At 39.6% G+C, this 17556-nt stretch overlaps 2 protein-coding genes and 2 pseudogenes across 2 annotated transcripts; all 4 read right to left on the bottom strand.

Annotated features, from left to right (window-relative positions):
- Positions 1-319: 319 nt before the first annotated feature.
- On the bottom strand, positions 320-4541 carry LOC124865569 (annotated as a pseudogene).
- Positions 4292-10687, bottom strand: LOC124865570 (annotated as a pseudogene).
- On the bottom strand, positions 6589-8599 carry LOC124864930 (chymotrypsin-like protease CTRL-1). The gene is made up of 7 exons (XM_047359880.1): positions 8448-8599; positions 8135-8238; positions 7955-8034; positions 7784-7865; positions 7497-7677; positions 7232-7362; positions 6589-6877 (listed from the first exon to the last, which is right to left on the bottom strand). Exons 1-7 carry the CDS (start codon positions 8491-8493, stop codon positions 6716-6718), a joined length of 786 nt encoding a protein of 261 aa, XP_047215836.1. The 5' UTR covers positions 8494-8599; the 3' UTR covers positions 6589-6715.
- On the bottom strand, positions 10153-17397 carry hsc70 (heat shock cognate 70). The gene is made up of 9 exons (XM_047359420.1): positions 17248-17397; positions 15858-16062; positions 15468-15673; positions 15185-15337; positions 14549-15104; positions 14239-14441; positions 11415-11613; positions 11094-11326; positions 10153-10919 (listed from the first exon to the last, which is right to left on the bottom strand). The coding sequence occupies exons 2-9, from the start codon at positions 16060-16062 to the stop codon at positions 10737-10739; spliced, it is 1938 nt and encodes a 645-aa protein (XP_047215376.1). The 5' UTR covers positions 17248-17397; the 3' UTR covers positions 10153-10736.
- Between the last annotated feature and the right edge of the window lie 159 nt (positions 17398-17556).

A 17556-nucleotide genomic window follows, 5' to 3' on the forward strand; every position in this document is an offset into this window, starting at 1 on the left:
TTTTTGCTACAATACACAGACACTTGCGAAATTATTGAGGAGCTAAGTAATATTTTTAACCGTAATTTCATTAAAGACAAAGAACTAAAGATTTAGGCAAAGCGGTTTTAAAAATAAAATTGAATAAGCATCGTTACATTTTTCAAATCTACTATGATGTATCAAATTTAAATGTCCAATTTGAAGATTCAACCCTATCATACCACACCACCACACCCCCAACACACACACATACACACAGAAACCACCAGCACCTTTTTTAACATAATTCATAATTCACATTGCTGTTTTCGTTTTGAGAAATTTTAATACTTCATCTCTACTCAATGAAGGACTTGTTGCTACTCTCTGTGAAGGTCATTGAGATTTCAACATGGTTCATCTCAAAAGGAGAATCAGATTTTTGGGAAACCTTTGAAAACTGTGTTGAAAATGAACAAGAGGACTCCTGAAGCTCTTTCTGGAACTCATCACACATGAAAACATAGAGGATGGGATTGAGACAACTATTCATAAAGGCTAGACTCACACTCATAGGACCTTCAATCCACACACCTGAGGTTTTGGTTATCTTTGACCTTTAATTCTACAAGACCTAAAGCATGAAAGGGCAACAAGCATTAAGTACACAAACATGATGGATAAAATAATCCACTGAGATCTTTGTTTCCTTGCACTCTACAGATGCCTGGAATGGATTCTGACAGCCACATAAGAGAAAAGTATTGCCAGGAATGGGATGAGGATGCCTATGACAAAGGGGAAAATATGGAGACTGCATTTCTGTTCTTCCTTTATGAACTAAATACAGTCTGTCCTATTCTTGAAGTCTCTTACAGTACAAAGTAGCAGTAAGGCGTGCTACAAATCCCTGCAGCCGACCAAATTACAGCACTCATGATTTAGTTTTATTGTACACTTGTTCTTTACTCACACCACCAGCCAGTTGGACAAGCAACAATCCAGATTTATTCCTGTCAGAAAAAAGATGCTGACAAACATGTTGACTGAACTCACAAAGTTGTTGAGTTTGCACATGATCTGTCCAAATGGCCAGTGATACTGCTTATATTTAGATAATGTTGATAAGACCAGAAATGCTGTGAAGAAGTCAGCCAGAGCCGAATTGAAAAACCACACTGAGTTGATGCTTTTCTTCATCTTGAAGCCTGTCATGTATATAACCAGACCATGACCTGCTGTCCCAACCACAACAATCATCATGTAAATGACCAGGGACTACATTTATATGACTGTGTCATTTCCATTCCAGATGCCTGAACTACAGTTGAAGTGCTGTTATCTGAAAAGTGAAAAATGGAAATTGTTGAATACAGATTCTTCAGTGTGCACTGAGAGAACAAGAAATTTGTCTGCGACATGTTTTACAGAAAGACATTAACGGCAAATAAAGCTGATGCTAAAGTTTTGTTAAAAATCACTTCAACTTAATTTCTGTGATTGCATTCAAAATGTATGTTCAACATATTGCATATGCTTGATGCTTGCAGTTTTCTTAGGCTATTCAGGAACAAATCATGGTGTATTACTGTTATTGTACTGTATGTGTAATTCGTCTGACCAATCTCCATTCTGCAGCCAGCTGTAAGAGTCTGTGTTCAGTTGAGAGTTGATTTCTATCTGGTCTTATCCACATTTCTTGTCTCTTTCTGATTACTCCTCGCTCGCATCTCCTCCTCTTCCCCGCAATGTAGTAATGTGCACTGTGGGGCATCATATTTTAGATTACATGCAATAACAGTAATTTTGGTGAACAATAAAATGCTTTAGAAAAGTTGTGCATTTTTGACCCCCCACAGCGAATTCCAAAACGTAAATGTTTTTGGCTAAAGCCATTCTTCTGTTGATTTGGTTGTTTGCTTTGGCTCATTGTGGTTCGAAAAATTGAAACCCCTCTCCATCACCACCATTTTAGCAGACACCTGAAAGCTTTGGGTCAAAACTCAGGTTTTTAGAACTGTTCATGATTTAATTCTCCCTGCTCTGAATATGTGTCAGCTCAGATGAATGGCTACAGGTTGTTAATCAGACTTGACGACCCCAAGAGGCCACACTTTGCTGCAGTTCTATGACAGTAAGCAATAGAGATTGTTCACCACTTCACTGTGCATGTTGGAAAGACTTTAGTCCCCATTTCGCCTTGCTTGTCAAAATTTCAGTTGTTTTAAATTTTTGTCATCTTCTTGACTGAAGATATGAGAAAGTTTCTGTAAGCAGTTACTTTCCTGGAACCATCAATTTGTAGAGACATATTTAGACCAGACATAGAGACACCAGGACTTGACTTGGAACTTGTTCAATCAGGCTCTCAGGTTTAATCAAAAATAAAACATACAACAACATGCTTTTACAATCTAACATTGGCACAGTTTGCCATATGACAGAGTCTTTGTTTCAATGCTAGTAGAAGCATTAAGCACTTATGGCCTTGCCACAAGACATACGTCCAAAAAGATCATCACTTGGCAACCTTAGAGGCACAGGCTTAAATCTGTGGCTAAAATAAAAACACAAACGTTTTAGACAGTTAGGCCTCAAAAGACAAGAAATTCTCATAATAGCAAGTTCACTTTCCAAACTGTTAATCAAAGTTATGGTTTAGATCACATTGCACTTAATTTCATGCTTTAAGGGAAATGTTTACATTTCTAAGTGTGTCAGATTTTAGAATAAAATAGGTTGGAAACAAAAGAGAAAACTAAGAAAACTGCTACTTGGAAATCTCTCCAAATTTACATTACTGGACATTGAAGATTTTGCACAGTGTAAGACAACAAAATCTAAAAGAATGTTTTAATCATATTGGCTGGCTGAACAATAAATGATCAATCTATCAAACTCATAATACATAATTAACACATTATAAAAGTCATGGTCTGTTTTTCAGTTTGTTTTGCTAATCTGTTCCAAATCCTGATTTAACTGGATAAAATTGACCTTTCTAGCAAATGAACGTCTGCCTTTCTGCATGAGACATCACAGTGGGTGTTATATTATAAAATGGAGTATTGATACGTATATTTAGTATGGCTATTTGTGTTTAGTCCCTGTTTTTCTTTTACATTTGTTCTTGAGATTGAAAACCCAAGAGCCAAGAACACCACACAGTGTTCCAGATAATTCAGCATGGAAGCAGTACTTTAAGAGGACCAGGGTGGACTGGAATGGCCACATTTGATTTGATCAGAACCAACAAGCTATATATACACTGCCAAGCAGCCAGACTGACAATAGATCCAGTTGCACCATCTAGCCCTGACATTGCTTCACGTAAAACATGATCCAAAGGTACAGTATTAATTATAATGTGAAGAGAAAGGTGCATTATTGAATGAGAAAGAATGAAAAGCAGTACCTAATTGGAGTATGGATAAGCCACAAATGTAACGACACTGCTCTGTGCTTGTGATTTGAGTATTTAAACGTGTATGCCGGTGGATATGTATGTCATGTGTATAACTGCTGTACTTGCATGTCACATAATTGAGGCAACACCAGCAAAATATACCATTCATGAGTGGTGAACATGCAAGAAAAATCAATAAATTTTGTACTGTTGATTACATAGTTTATAAGATATAGATTTCACACTGAACATGAGACTGTTTCTCCTGGTATTTTGGTCTTGCTACATTTGCACAAATTTACAAATTTAGTGATTCAGTCACCACAGTGGTATTATTCCTTTATTGTTCTTTTGCATCTCTGATACACAGTCCAAATCCAAATAATAAATAGACTCTATCACCAATAAATGATACGTGAAGAGGCAGTGTTGTGGGTGTCTGCTTCTTTTGAAGATCTCTAGGTGAGATTGTTGCCATAGTTAAGAGAAATTAGAAATGTAACCCCTTGCACCTCTGTCTAGTTGATATGTATTGGAGTGTGGTGTGGTCTTGCTACATTTGCACAAATTTACAAATTTTATGGAATCCTGTTAGTTTTCATAGATTTTGTATTATTACTTTATTTTCACATAGAACTTGTTTTGGTTAATTTTATTTTATTATATATATTTTTTTATAATGTGTCCTGTCATGGCATTTTAGGCATACAATATGGAGCAGATGATTGCTATGGCAGCTTGGCCCTACAAAAAAGATATCTCAAGACAGTGTCCTAATGGTGTGATTAACTTTATTTATTTATTTTACAGGCCACTTTGTTGTTTTAGTAACCTGTGTTTGCATGACCTTCATCCATTTGAGTAATTGTGTGTTGATGCGTGCATGTGTGTTTGTGTTTTTGTGTGTGGGTAGGTGAGCATATGTGTAGAAATAGGTGTGTTTGTGTTGAGTTAGCGTGTGTGAGTTTGTCACATGGAAGTGTACATTTTGAGGTGTGGCGACAACGGTAGAAGGCCTGCAGTCCACAGCACCTGAGCAACAAAGGGCAGGTATACCTGCTATGGAAGGCAGCAGCAATCCTAGGCAGCCAGACATGTTGCATCGCCCCAGGTCGGCCATACACCCGGCGCAGAAGTAGGTTGCCAGCAAGGCACCCCTGTTGGGCACCCTCATGGTGCCCTCAGAGGCTTCCAGGTCATCCACACATGCCCAGTCCAGGCTCTGTGTGCATGCTTGTGCAATTTGGTAATGTTTCTTACACACAGAATATTCCAGTAATGTTTCTGTTACTCTAGAAGTCATCTGCCTTTGTCAGAAGGCCAGAGTTAGTTTCTGCATCTGCAAGGTAAAAATCAAAAAGAAGTTAGCTATCACAGTCATGTAGTTATTGTGCACTTCTTCTGTCCTTGGGTATATAAAGACATGTAGTAAAACTGTAAGCCAGGCTTTGCACTCTTGTGTAGATGCTCTGTGTTGAAGTCTTTGCTCTTGTCTTGTACATGAGCCTTTAATAAATCTGAATGACTTTCACCTTAACAGTGCTTTGATAATCAAATTTTTTCATCCTCTATACTATTAAAAAAGTCAACCATAAGAAATGCAAAAATAATGGACAATATTATCCGCCAAGATCTTTGTTTACCTTCTGCACACTCCTGACCTGAAAAGAGATGAGGAAGCCCTAAGCAAAACAGAAAATATTAAAGACATTTTTGTTTTTTTGTCATGGGTAAGTCCAGTACATCTTATCAGTGTGATTGCTCACAGTACAAAAAGAAGGCATAAGGTGTGCTGCAAATCCCAGAGGACACCCAGACTGCAGCACTCATGATTTGAGCTTTAAGGACAGTGTGGTGGTTTTGTGCCCACACCACAATAAAGACGGACAAGCAACAAACCAGCTGTCAGAAAAAAAATGCTGGCAAGAATTATGTCTAACCTCACACTGTCGTTTTGTTTGCACATCAATTTTCAGAAAGGGTAGTGGTGCCCCTGAGGAAGAGATACAAGTTAAAAACCTCAGGAAGGCCGTTAAGAGGAAGTTAGTGCCAAGTTGAGAAATACCACTGAGTTGACAGTTTACTTCATCTTGAATCTCGTCGTGTAGATGAACAGACCATTACCTACAGTCCCAAAGACAGTAATCATGCAGTACATGACCAGGTCTTATCTGATGAAATACATTTTAAATATTTGAATCTAGAATCTGCTGTCCACATAGAGAGAACAAGAAATGTGTCTGGTATGTATACAATTTATGCAAAAAGTTGAGAGGACACCTGATTTTGAGGAGATAACACCAGGCAATGCACTGGCACGTTTTACAATCCGGAGGTGTATGGGTTTTGATTTTGTTTTTTTTGTGTATTTTGACCATTTATTTCTCTATTTACTTTGTTCTTAAGGTTCTGCATTCTTAGGTTTATTTCCTAATACTTATTATTGTTAGGTGTTTTCCTTATTAGCTCATTGTTATGCGTTTTATTGTAGTGTTCTTTATCTAGAGTTATTATCTATTAGATTTCTGTTAGATACTTCCCTGGGTTTCTTTGTGTTTCTGCTCAGTTCAGCTCTGGTTAATCATTCTCCCTCCTTCAGCTGCTCTGCCTTCACTGTGCCTTTACTGTGCCTCAACTGCTCATCATTTCTTCTAATTAGCTATTCTGGTTTATTTGCCATCTTCCAATCCTTGCCTCAGTATAAAACCCATTGGTTTTCTTAGTTCTTTGCTGGCTTCATGTTCCCTGTTGCTTCTTTTTCCTGATTGTTATTTCTACACCGGGTTCATGTCCTGTTTCTTCATACCAACATTGTAAGTCCTATTAGCTAACTATAGTATGATTTTTACTGATTACTGTAATACATATAATATCACTAATGGATATAACCAAGTATGTTATTGCTTGCAATGCTTTCCCATGCAGACTTAATTTCTTCAAATAGTACAACCAGTCACATGCTCCTAAAAATACTTGCTACAGCTAAGAGGATTGCAGGGATTTTATTTTAATCTCTGGAGACTTTCTGTTATTTTTATTATTTCCAACATTAGCATGTCACTATAGTGAAATTATTGCAGTTTTCTTTTACCGTCAGGAACTCATGTTGTCAAAAACAAATGATCAGAAGACAATTCAGACATTGCACACATGCACACAGATATACACACATTTGCATGCATTCATTTCTTTATTATGTAGGAACATAACACCAGAAAGAATCATCTTTAAGATTTTATTGCTTGATTTCTAGCAAATGCACCAAACAGCAACACTGTGGGGCACTGTTTCTATTTATTCTCAGTATTATCTAACATTAACAGTTTGTTTGTATTAGTGTGTTGCTCATTAGTTGGAGGCAAGGGTCTGGTCAATCCAGCTGCGCAGGTAGGACACGCGGGAGTACACTGCCGGGGCATACACATTGCAGTTGGTGGTGCCCCAAGATACAATACCCACGAGGTACCACACACCACTGCTTTCACACACCAGAGGGCCACCAGAGTCACCCTGAAATGAGGCAAATAGTTTTTAAGGTGACTTGCATTCGTATCTTGATTCTGCTTGACAGGACTGCTTTCTGTGAGCGCTGGGTTATGTTTGGCTTTGAGCAGATTGTGGGCTGGCTGATTTCAAAAACAGGAAAACGTGTAGCAAGAGCACTGTTGCTGATTCAGATGATACATTTTAGCCCTGACACCAACAATTAAAAGGCATTTCGTAAGAATTTAAAGAACAGGATATCTAATTGCACATTTTACCCGTTACAAACAGGAGAGGACAACAGATATTTCCTTGATTGAATAATCATTTTTAGCAATATGTTTTATTTGAATAATGTTTAGAAACTGAAATGCCTGTTACCTGGCAAGAGGACACTCCAGAAGCACCAGCACAAATCATGACATCGGTAATTCTGTTGGAACCCCAGTAACTCATGCACTGAGCCGGGCTGAGCAGAGGCAGGGTGGTTTGCTGCAGGAAACGAGGGCTCGCTGAGAACACAGAAGAAACGATGATCTTTCCAGATCTCTCACAGTGCATTATTTTCTAATTTTTTTGCATTAATTCTTGTCAGTAATTTGCATGTACAAAGATCCTGGGTAGACATCTTGAGTGTCTCACTCACAGGTTTGTCCTGTCTTGCCCCAGCCAGTGGTGACACATTTGGTTCCAGAGGGGATGCTGCTGCTGGAAGAGACCAGGCACACCGGAGACACACGGGTATTCAGCTGTGCTGGGGAGGAAAGCCTCAGAAGCGTGATGTCAAAGTTAAGGGTGTTTGAGTTGAAGTAAGGGTGGGTGATGGCCTGAAAGGTAAGGTTAGGAAAAAATATTTACTAACTGAAGTGTTCTAAAGACAAGAGTTTACATTTTATAAAAGGACATTTTTAGTTGGATTATGATTTTCCTTACCCTGGAAATACCCAAGATCTGAATAGGTTCGTTGTTATACTGCCGATCGTGCTCACCCAGGATAACACGGTGGTATGATGGACTAACAGAATGAAAGATCATCTTAATGGTAACTTACCTTTAATAAACAGTTTTTAATAGCTTTGCTGTGGGTCACATCTAAAAACTTACGACACACGACAGTGAGCAGCTGTGACGACCCAATACTGGTTGATCAGTGATCCTCCACAGAAGTGAAATCCAGTGCCATCCTAAGTTTGAAACAATGTCTCTTTGAGTGATTTTCTTCATCAGAGTTACTTGGACCTGTGTGATTCTAACTGTGGCATTTTTGAAGACTGAGCTACGCACCTGAAGAGAAACCTGCCAGGGCCAGGAACCGGACACAGCATTTTCACCGTTTACAATCTTGTTGTATCCACTCACCTGGGGCTTAATAGCCGGCACTCCACACCCTGAGGCCCAAAGACAAAATTCACTTTAGCAGCATTCCTGTGCCTTATTGCAATGTTTATGCTCAGTTGTAGCAAAGTGTCAGTGCATCTATATCTACAATATGTTTGAAATGCAAACTGTCAAGTAACTCTAAAACCCAAATTTCACCGCATTTCTTTGATTGCTTGCCTCAAGATAAAAGAGTGAAAGGTGATGTAGTGCCACTCACCCAGTGTGGAGGCCACAAGTGCAAAACAACTAATGAGCAAGAACATAATTGCGGCCCGACTTTGATTCAAGTTCCTGTCTGGGGGCTTCGTGCTGCACTTGCATTTATAGGTGCATCTCAAGCTGACCCTGACTTCTGTGGGCAGCCATTAGTAAAAACCCCACCCCATTCATGTTCCAATTGCCCCTGCATGAGAAAAGACCACCTGCTGATAAGCAGCTTAAAGTTCACAGATGTAACAGTACTCATTTTAAAGCCACACTTGAAATAAAACATATATAACATAATTATTTAGTTTGGAAGAAGCAGCAAGATGGTTTTGACTTGTTGCCGGCAAAACTGATCCATTAGGACAAGCTTGCTTTTTAATTTTAAACTGTACACACAGAAAGAAGAAGCAACTAATGCTGTTAATAGAAATTCTATTTTTTTACACATTTTAACACATTTGCTGAAATTTCCGGGGAGGCAAGTTCATATAGATAAGAAAGATATTGATCAGACGTTTTGTGGTGCACTTACAGGAACAGAGTGTGCAAGACTGCAGCATGGGTGTCACAATGCATACCTGTTTATTAACTAAACTAAACTGAGTAGAGTACGTGCTTTTTGGCTGCTCCCTTGTTGAGAGGTCGTCACAGTTAGTTTTTCCAACTTGCATTCAGACTTGGCAGAGTTTTTATGCCGAATGCGCTTCCCCAACGCAACCAGGATTTGAAGTTGAGTCCCTCGTATCAACAATGCAGACTTAGCCTGCTTCATCACCACAGAAGAATAAACCCCACCACAGAGGGATAATAATAAAAGTGAGATTATTGGAGAATTCATGACTTTAAATTTAGATGGCAAGAGACAGTACTTTCTTTTAATAGTCAAAGTTGTCAAAGTTAAATTTTATTGATTTGAAGATTTACAATTACAGATTGAAGATTGAACAAACCTCATACTTAAGAGTGTTTTATTGCATTTGATTTTATATAATGACATAAAGAAGTTTATGTAATTTATGACGTTCAAACATTTTTACAAATCAAAATTTAAAAAAAGTAAAGGGTGGTGTGCAAGAGTATTTAACCCCTTTAGCTTTCTTTCCCTAAAAAATCCACTTCAATTAATTGCCTTCAAAATTTAACTAATCAGTCAACAGAGTCTACATGTATGTTGTTTAATCTCAGTATAAAAGCTGCTCTGTGAACTTCTCAGATGAACATTATTGAACAAACAGCATCATGAAGACCAAGGAACACAGCAGGGATGAAGCAGGGTCAAGGATAAACTTGTGAAGAAGTTGAAAGCAGGGGTAGGCTTTGACTGAATCTTTACGCATTTAATTTCCCTGTTGAACCCATCTGAATGGCTGTCTTCAATATAAAAAGTTAAAAGACTGTTGAATTCTCCCTCAGCAATTTGCAACAAGCCAAAGATGTGGAAGAAGGAACTCAGGTTAAATGACTCCAAAACTGAACGTTCTGGCTTATGCTATGTGTGGTGCAAACTAACACCCTGACACACAATGTCCGCTGTGAAAAATGATGGTAGCATCATGCTGTGGAAAGACTTTTCTTCATCAGGGATGGGGAGCTGCTGACAGTTGATGGAAGATGGAGCTAAATACATGGAAATGCCGGAAGAAAACCTGTCAGAATATGCAAAAGACTTTAAACTGGGGCCCCCTTCCAGCAGGACAACGACCCTAAACATGCAGCCAGAGCAACAATGGAATGGTTTGTATCAAAACATATGTGTAAGTAGGGTATAGGCCTAAATCCAATCAAGATTTGTTGGCAAAATTTGGATTATGATGTTTTCCGAGGCCCATCCATTAGAACTGAGCTTCAGTTCTAATTTTGCCCATTCTAAAAGAATGGGCAAAATTTATTTGTCTCTAGATTCCTAAATCTGGGAGAGATATATTCCAAAAGGCGTGTACTTGTAGTGAAAGGTGGTTCTACAAACATTTAATTTAGGGGTCTAATATACATTTGTAAAAAAAGTTTGAAAACCATATATCATTTTTTTTTTACTTCACAGTCAGGTACTACTTTGCGTTGTCTTTAAAAAATATACCAAACGGTTTTTGGTTCTGTCAGCAAGTTCAAGAATTAAAGTCCATTTTGTAAGATACTATCTTTAGTGTCACATTCTATTGCTAAAATCGGTTTGGAGACACTGTGGAAATTCAAGTAGAGGAAAATCAAATGTTTATGAAGTTTCCAACATGGTTAGAACAGCTGGTACATGTGGTCAAGCTGAGATAAATAACCTTTGCAGTGGTATGATTGCTTATATTTAGTCGACCTCTTCGATGGTTGGGCCAGAGGAGGAACCAGCTCCAGCTCCACCAGGGAAGCCACCAGGCATCCCTCCTGGCATTCCTCCTGGCATACCCCCCTGGTACAGCTTAGAGATGATGGGGTTGCAAACCTTCTCTAGCTCTTTCAGCTGGTGATCATACTCCTCTTTCTCAGCCGTCTGTGTTAAAAAAGAAGCAGATAATTATGTGGCGAAAGCTGGAACTGTGTGAAATCAACATGAGACGGAAGCTGGTAGATGTCTACCACTGTTTTTCTGTTACAAGTCTTTGATTTCATAGCTCTTTCAAATGTGGGGTGTTAAAATTACAATTTCAGGTTTGTTGATATTTACCTGGTTCCTGTCCAACCAGGCAATAACTTCATTGCACTTGTCGATAATAATCTTTTTGTCTTCGGGGCTGATCTTGTCTTGGAGTTTCTCGTCCTCCACTGTGCTCTTCATGTTGAAGGCCAGAGATTCAAGAGAATTTTTGGCTGTGATCTTGTCTCTCTGGGACTCATCTTCAGACCTAAACTGCTCTGCTTCCTGCACCATGCGCTCAATGTCCTCCTTGCTCAGTCGACCTGAGGAAGAATGAAATATAAAGCTGGCTTTAGTCACTTTAGAACCTTCTCTTGTGAACAGTCTTTGCTCTGTAGTGTGTAGTTCAACCTTTGTCATTGGTGATTGTGATCTTGTTCTCCTTGCCGGTGCTTTTGTCGACTGCGGACACATTGAGGATGCCATTGGCATCGATGTCAAAGGTCACCTCGATCTGGGGGACTCCTCTGGGAGCAGGCGGAATGCCAGTCAATTCAAATTTCCCTAAGATATTATTATCCTTGGTCATGGCTCTTTCCCCTTCGTAAACCTAAAAATATGTATTGATGTTAAGTTTATTGACTCATTTCAATTAACATTTGCAATACTGAGGTGCAGTGCAATTAAAAAGTCCTTACAGATTTATTCTGTTCTTCCTTTTTGTCACATTTAAATGTTTCAGATTATCAAGCAAATTTGAATATCAGAGAAAGATGACATGAGTGAATCCATAATGCATTTTTGAAACAAGCACGGCTGGCTTCAAGGGGGCAGGGGGGTCAAGATGTTTTTTGGGAGCTCTGAGATTAGCCTTTGTTTTCTTTTTGCTTAGCAGTGGTTTTTGCTTTTAAACTCCCATATACAGGTCCTTCTCAAAATATTAGCATATTGTGATAAAGTTCATTATTTTCCATAATGTCATGATGAAAATTTAACATTCATATATTTTAGATTCATTGCACACTAACTGAAATATTTAAGGTCTTTTATTGTCTTAATATGGATGATTTTGGCATACAGCTCATGAAAACCCAAAATTCCTGTCTCACAAAATTAGCATATTTCATCCGACCAATAAAAGAAAAGTGTTTTTAATACAAAAAACGTCAACCTTCAAATAATCATGTACAGTTATGCACTCAATACTTGGTCGGGAATCCTTTGGCAGAAATGACTGCTTCAATGCGGCGTGGCATGGAGGCAATCAGCCTGTGGCACTGCTGAGGTCTTATGGAGGCCCAGGATGCTTCGATAGCGGCCTTTAGCTCATCCAGAGTGTTGGGTCTTGAGTCTCTCAACGTTCTCTTCACAATATCCCACAGATTGTCTATGGGGTTCAGGTCAGGAGAGTTGGCAGGCCAATTGAGCACAGTGATACCATGGTCAGTAAACCATTTACCAGTGGTTTTGGCACTGTGAGCAGGTGCCAGGTCATGCTGAAAAATGAAATCTTCATCTCCATAAAGCTTTTCAGCAGATGGAAGCATGAAGTGCTCCAAAATCTCCTGATAGCTAGCTGTATTGACCCTGCCCTTGATAAAACACAGTGGACCAACACCAGCAACTGACACGGCATCCCAGACCATCACTGACTGTAGGTACTTGACACTGGACTTCTGGCATTTTGGCATTTCCTTCTCCCCAGTCTTCCTCCAGACTCTGGCACCTTGATTTCCGAATGACATGCAGAATTTGATTTCACCCGAAAAAAGTACTTTGGACCACTGAGCAACAGTCCAGTGCTGCTTCTCTGTAGCCCAGGTCAGGTGCTTCTGCCGCTGTTTCTGGTTCAAAAGTGGCTTGACCTGGGGAATGCGGCACCTGTAGCCCATTTCCTGCACACCCCTGTGCACGGTGGCTCTGGATGTTTCTAATCCAGACTCAGTCCACTGCTTCCGCAGGTCCCCCAATGTCTGGAATCGGCCCTTCTCCACAATCTTCCTCAGGGTCCGGTCACCTCTTCTCGTTGTGCAGCATTTTCTGCCACACTTTTTCCTTCCCACAGACTTCCCACTGAGGTGCCTTGATACAGCACTCTGGGAACAGCCTATTCGTTCAGAAATGTCTTTCTGTGTCTTACCCTCTTGCTTGAGGGTTTCAATAGTGGCCTTCTGGACAGCAGTCAGGTCGGCAGTCTTACCCATGATTGGGGTTTTGAGTGATGAACCAGGCTGGGAGTTTTAAAGGCCTCAGGAATCTTTTGCAGGTGTTTAGAGTTAACTCGTTGATTCAGATGATTAGGTTCATAGCTCGTTTAGAGACCCTTTTAATGATATGCTAATTTTGTGAGATAGGAATTTTGGGTTTTCATGAGCTGGATGCCAAAATCATCCGTATTAAGACAATAAAAGACCTGAAATATTTCAGTTAGTGTGCAATGAATCTAAAATATATTAATGTTAAATTTTCATCATGACATTATGGAAAATAATGAACTTTATCACAATATGCTAATATTTTGAGAAGGACCTGTATACTATTTTTGCTGAATCTATCTCCTACTGTTGAGTCATGAACACAGACTTCAGCCGAGGCAAGTGCGTTGCTTTAGATGTCTTTCAAGCCTCTTTCTGTGACTTCCAGGAGGAGTCGTTGCTGCCAGCCTTTCTGGTCACTACTGAGAAGGTTAAACTCTTTTTTATGTTTTCTCCATTTGTAGATAATGGCTCTCATTTTAATTTGCTGGAGGCACTAAGCCTTAGAAATAGCTATGTCTTCCCAGACTAATATATTTTAAGGGCTTTGTTTCTGATTTGTTCTCATTTTCTGTCAGCTTGGACCATGATGTGTTGCTTTTTGAGACCATGTGGCCTACTTCATGTTGTTAGACAGAATCTATTTATTGACTTCTTGTTTCTAAAGGTTTGGACGTAATCTGACCTGGGTGAAATTGAACTAATTTTTTTTTTAAATGTAGTTAATTAGTTAATTACTTACTTTAGTTGTTACTTTCGACATAGGACCAGTTTGGTTTGGATAGCTTTTTTTCCTTAATAAATACATTCGTCAATTGAAACCAGTTTTTTTATATTTACCCAGGTCATCTTTGTCTGATATTTGTCTGATCTGAAACATGTAGACAAAAAGTCAGAGACAGAAGAACTTTGTAAAGGGGGGCAAATAGCTTTTCACAGCACTGTTACATCTGTGAACTCTTATTCGTGGTATGCTCTACCTGAATGAGCACCCCAGGTTGGTTGTCTGAGTAGGTGGTAAAGGTCTGGGTTTGTTTGGTTGGAATGGTAGTGTTCCTTTTAATAAGGACAGTCATCACTCCTCCAGCTGTTTCAATTCCCAGGGACAAGGGTGTAACATCCAGCAGGAGCAGGTCCTGCACATTCTCAGACTTATCACCAGCCAGGATGGCAGCCTGTACAGCTGTGGGTTCCAGAAAATAACGTCATGATTACGGGAAAGCTTTTATTTGCACTCTATTTGCATTTGGACAGGTGATACAGGCAGGAGTAAATTCTATAGAGACCTACCTGCCCCATATGCAACTGCCTCATCTGGGTTGATGCTCTTGTTCAAGTCACGACCATTAAAGAGGTCCTGCAAAAGCTTTTGGATCTTCGGAATACGTGTGGAGCCACCCACTAGAACAATATCATGGATCTGGCTTTTGTCCATCTTGGCATCCCTCAGGGCCTTCTCCACAGGCTCGAGTGTTCCCCGGAACAGGTCAGCATTGAGCTCTTCAAAGCGGGCCCTGGTGATGGAGGTGTAGAAATCTGTTCCTTCATAGAGTGAGTCGATCTCAATACTGGCCTGGGTGCTGCTGGAGAGGGTGCGCTTAGCTCGCTCACACGCTGTACGCAGACGACGGACGGCACGTTTGTTGTTGATGATGTCTTTTTTGAACTTGCGCTTGAACTCAGCAGTAAAGTGGTTAACCATGCGATTGTCAAAGTCCTCCCCACCCAAGTGTGTGTCCCCCGCTGTGGCCTTGACCTCAAAGATGCCATCCTCAATTGTCAAGATCGACACATCAAAAGTACCACCACCAAGGTCAAAGATTAGAACATTACGCTCACCCCCAACCTACAATATATGGAAGTAAATTGTAAGAGGAACATAAGAAACAATACATTACCATTTTTAGCTGCCAGGTGCTTAGATACCTTTTTGTCCAGGCCATATGCAATGGCTGCGGCTGTGGGTTCATTGATGATACGAAGCACATTGAGGCCAGAGATGGTTCCAGCATCCTTGGTGGCTTGACGTTGGGAGTCATTGAAGTAAGCAGGAACTGTGATAACTGCATTGGTCACAGGCTGAAAGAATGGGAAGAATTTATGTTTATGAAACAGTGAGGAACTTAAAATTTAATTTAGTTTTTTTCTACCTATGAGTCTGATGCAGGAAAAAGCTTTACCAGTAGTTAGGGCATTAAAATCAGCAAACCTTGCCAAGATAAGCCTCAGAAATCTCCTTCATTTTGGTTAGAACCATGGAGGAAATCTCCTCGGGATAGAAGGTCTTGATCTCCCCCTTATATTCAACCTCCATCTTGGGTTTTGAGGAGTCATTTATAACTTTGAAGGGCCAGTGTTTCATATCAGATTGCACCACAGGATCATCAAACTTGCGACCGATCAGACGCTTAGCATCTATAGTTTATTCAGCAACAATAAAAGAAAGGTTTCACAGTGTGTATTGACATTTAAAACAACTTTTTCTAATTTCAAATTAACTGATCAAAAATTGAGAAGTATAAGAAATGGAGAAGTGAAATCACTATTTTGTATCACTGTTTTTGACTGTTCTTTCCTGTGGATATTGCAATATTTTTACCAAATACGGTGTTGGCTGGATTCATGGCCACCTGGTTCTTGGCGGCATCTCCAATAAGTCTTTCTGTGTCTGTGAAGGCCACATAACTTGGCGTGGTCCTGTTTCCTTGGTCATTGGCAATAATCTCCACTTTGCCATGCTGGAAAATCCCCACACATGAATATGTGGTACCCAGATCAATGCCTACTGCTGGTCCTTTAGACATCTTTAAAAGACAAAAGAAAGAAAAAAAGTTTTAGCATTTTAGCTCAATTGCAATAGCAGGTCAATCTCAAATGAGTGCATATGGTGTGTATTATTAAATCGTATTGTTTGCAGTCTACATGATTTTTCTGCTCAGGCCTTATGAACTTGTAATATTATTTAGAACATGTACTCAGTGTATCCACAAGATGCCAGATCTTCTTGACCAGTTATTCTATTGGCTCCCTGATGGTTTAATAAAGCTGTGCTTTCATTTTCACTGCATTTATCAGTCTAGTACCTGATCAGTTTTAGATAAATCTAGTATAATAGTTTACTAAGACTTTTCAAGAGCACAGACTGACATAAAATAGTATTCCACTACCAGCAAAGAGATTTCTAGATCACATGTTGAATCTTTCTTGCTTTTCACTTGCTGTCAATTGTTTTTTGGGCCTAAAACTTCTCAATCTGTCTTGGTGCCTTATGCTGGTAAAATGACTTAAGTCCAAGACTTCTTGTCCCAAGTATGGGCAGTTGCCCAGGGGGGCATTTTAGGTAGGATGCTTGTGCACTAGATCTAAACATTAATAGCTTATTTATTACGTAGTTACACCCTGAATATGTTTTCTACTGCTTATATACATGTGCAGTCAATATAGAACAATATAAATATATAAAGGAAATCTGCGGCTTTGTGGTTTAGTTGCTTACTTGTTTCATGGGGGAGAAATCTAACAAAAACCTCATGCGGCACCCCAACCGAGGACCATTTTAGAACAAGAAAATGTCACAGTGTCACTGTGGAAGATCAAGGTACTAGACTTGCCTAGCTAAATTAGCCAGGTTAAATTTTTCCTTCTATAATTCCAAGGCTTAAAACCATTGTAACAACATGCTATAGAAGTAGGACACAGAGCAGAAAGAAATGCTGAGATAAGATATTCTGTGTCCTGCACACACGCCAACAACTGAAATTGCTTTTCAACAGAAATTAGTCAAGGACAAAAATCATTTGGTTGCATAACTTCACACTTTTCCCCTCCCATTTAGTTTGGTTACATGTGTCATGCCATTGTTTGGTAGAGACCATGCACATTTGCTTTATTTCAATACCTTTTACTTTATTCTCAGGCTTTCAAAGCAGAAAGCAAGGTAGATTATGAAGCAAGACCAGATGAGCAATGCTTCCTGATTATGCAGTTACCTTGTGAAGTTGGAGGTTCAAGAAGTGAGTCTACTGAATTAAAGTGATGCTATATTTTCAACAGCACTGTCTGAGATCCTCTCCAGCACTCCCTTTGTCTCCTGAAAGGTAACGGACGAGCTCCCTTCTCTCCTGTGTTTATAAGGCTCTGTGCAGAGAGAGCCCACTGGGGGTGTCAGGTGACTCCACCAAGGAAAGTTCTAGGCCTGTGATTCTGCTCACTGGCAGGATTTCCTTCAATGAAAGCTTGCTATTCTTATCTCTGCAGTAATTTGCAAACTGAACAAGATCAAAAGAGGAAAGGTGTAG

This window comes from Girardinichthys multiradiatus, chromosome 3 (genome assembly GCF_021462225.1).
Source record: "Girardinichthys multiradiatus isolate DD_20200921_A chromosome 3, DD_fGirMul_XY1, whole genome shotgun sequence".
NCBI lineage: Eukaryota > Metazoa > Chordata > Actinopteri > Cyprinodontiformes > Goodeidae > Girardinichthys > Girardinichthys multiradiatus.

Excerpts from the sequence above, each read along its gene's own strand:
- LOC124864930 (XM_047359880.1), bottom strand. The coding sequence starts at position 8,493 with ATGTTCTTGCTCATTAGTTGTTTTGCACTTGTGGCCTCCACACTGG. Across the intron at positions 8,035-8,134 it reads CCTGGCAGGTTTCTCTTCAG|GATGGCACTGGATTTCACTT; the intron begins GTGCGTAGCTCA and ends TTTCAAACTTAG. Across the intron at positions 7,363-7,496 it reads GGGCAAGACAGGACAAACCT|CGAGCCCTCGTTTCCTGCAG; the intron begins GTGAGTGAGACA and ends CTGTGTTCTCAG.
- hsc70 (XM_047359420.1), bottom strand. The coding sequence starts at position 16,062 with ATGTCTAAAGGACCAGCAGTAGGCATTGATCTGGGTACCACATATTCA. Across the intron at positions 15,338-15,467 it reads CTGAGGCTTATCTTGGCAAG|CCTGTGACCAATGCAGTTAT; the intron begins GTTTGCTGATTT and ends CCATTCTTTCAG. Across the intron at positions 11,327-11,414 it reads CACAATCACCAATGACAAAG|GTCGACTGAGCAAGGAGGAC; the intron begins GTTGAACTACAC and ends ATTCTTCCTCAG.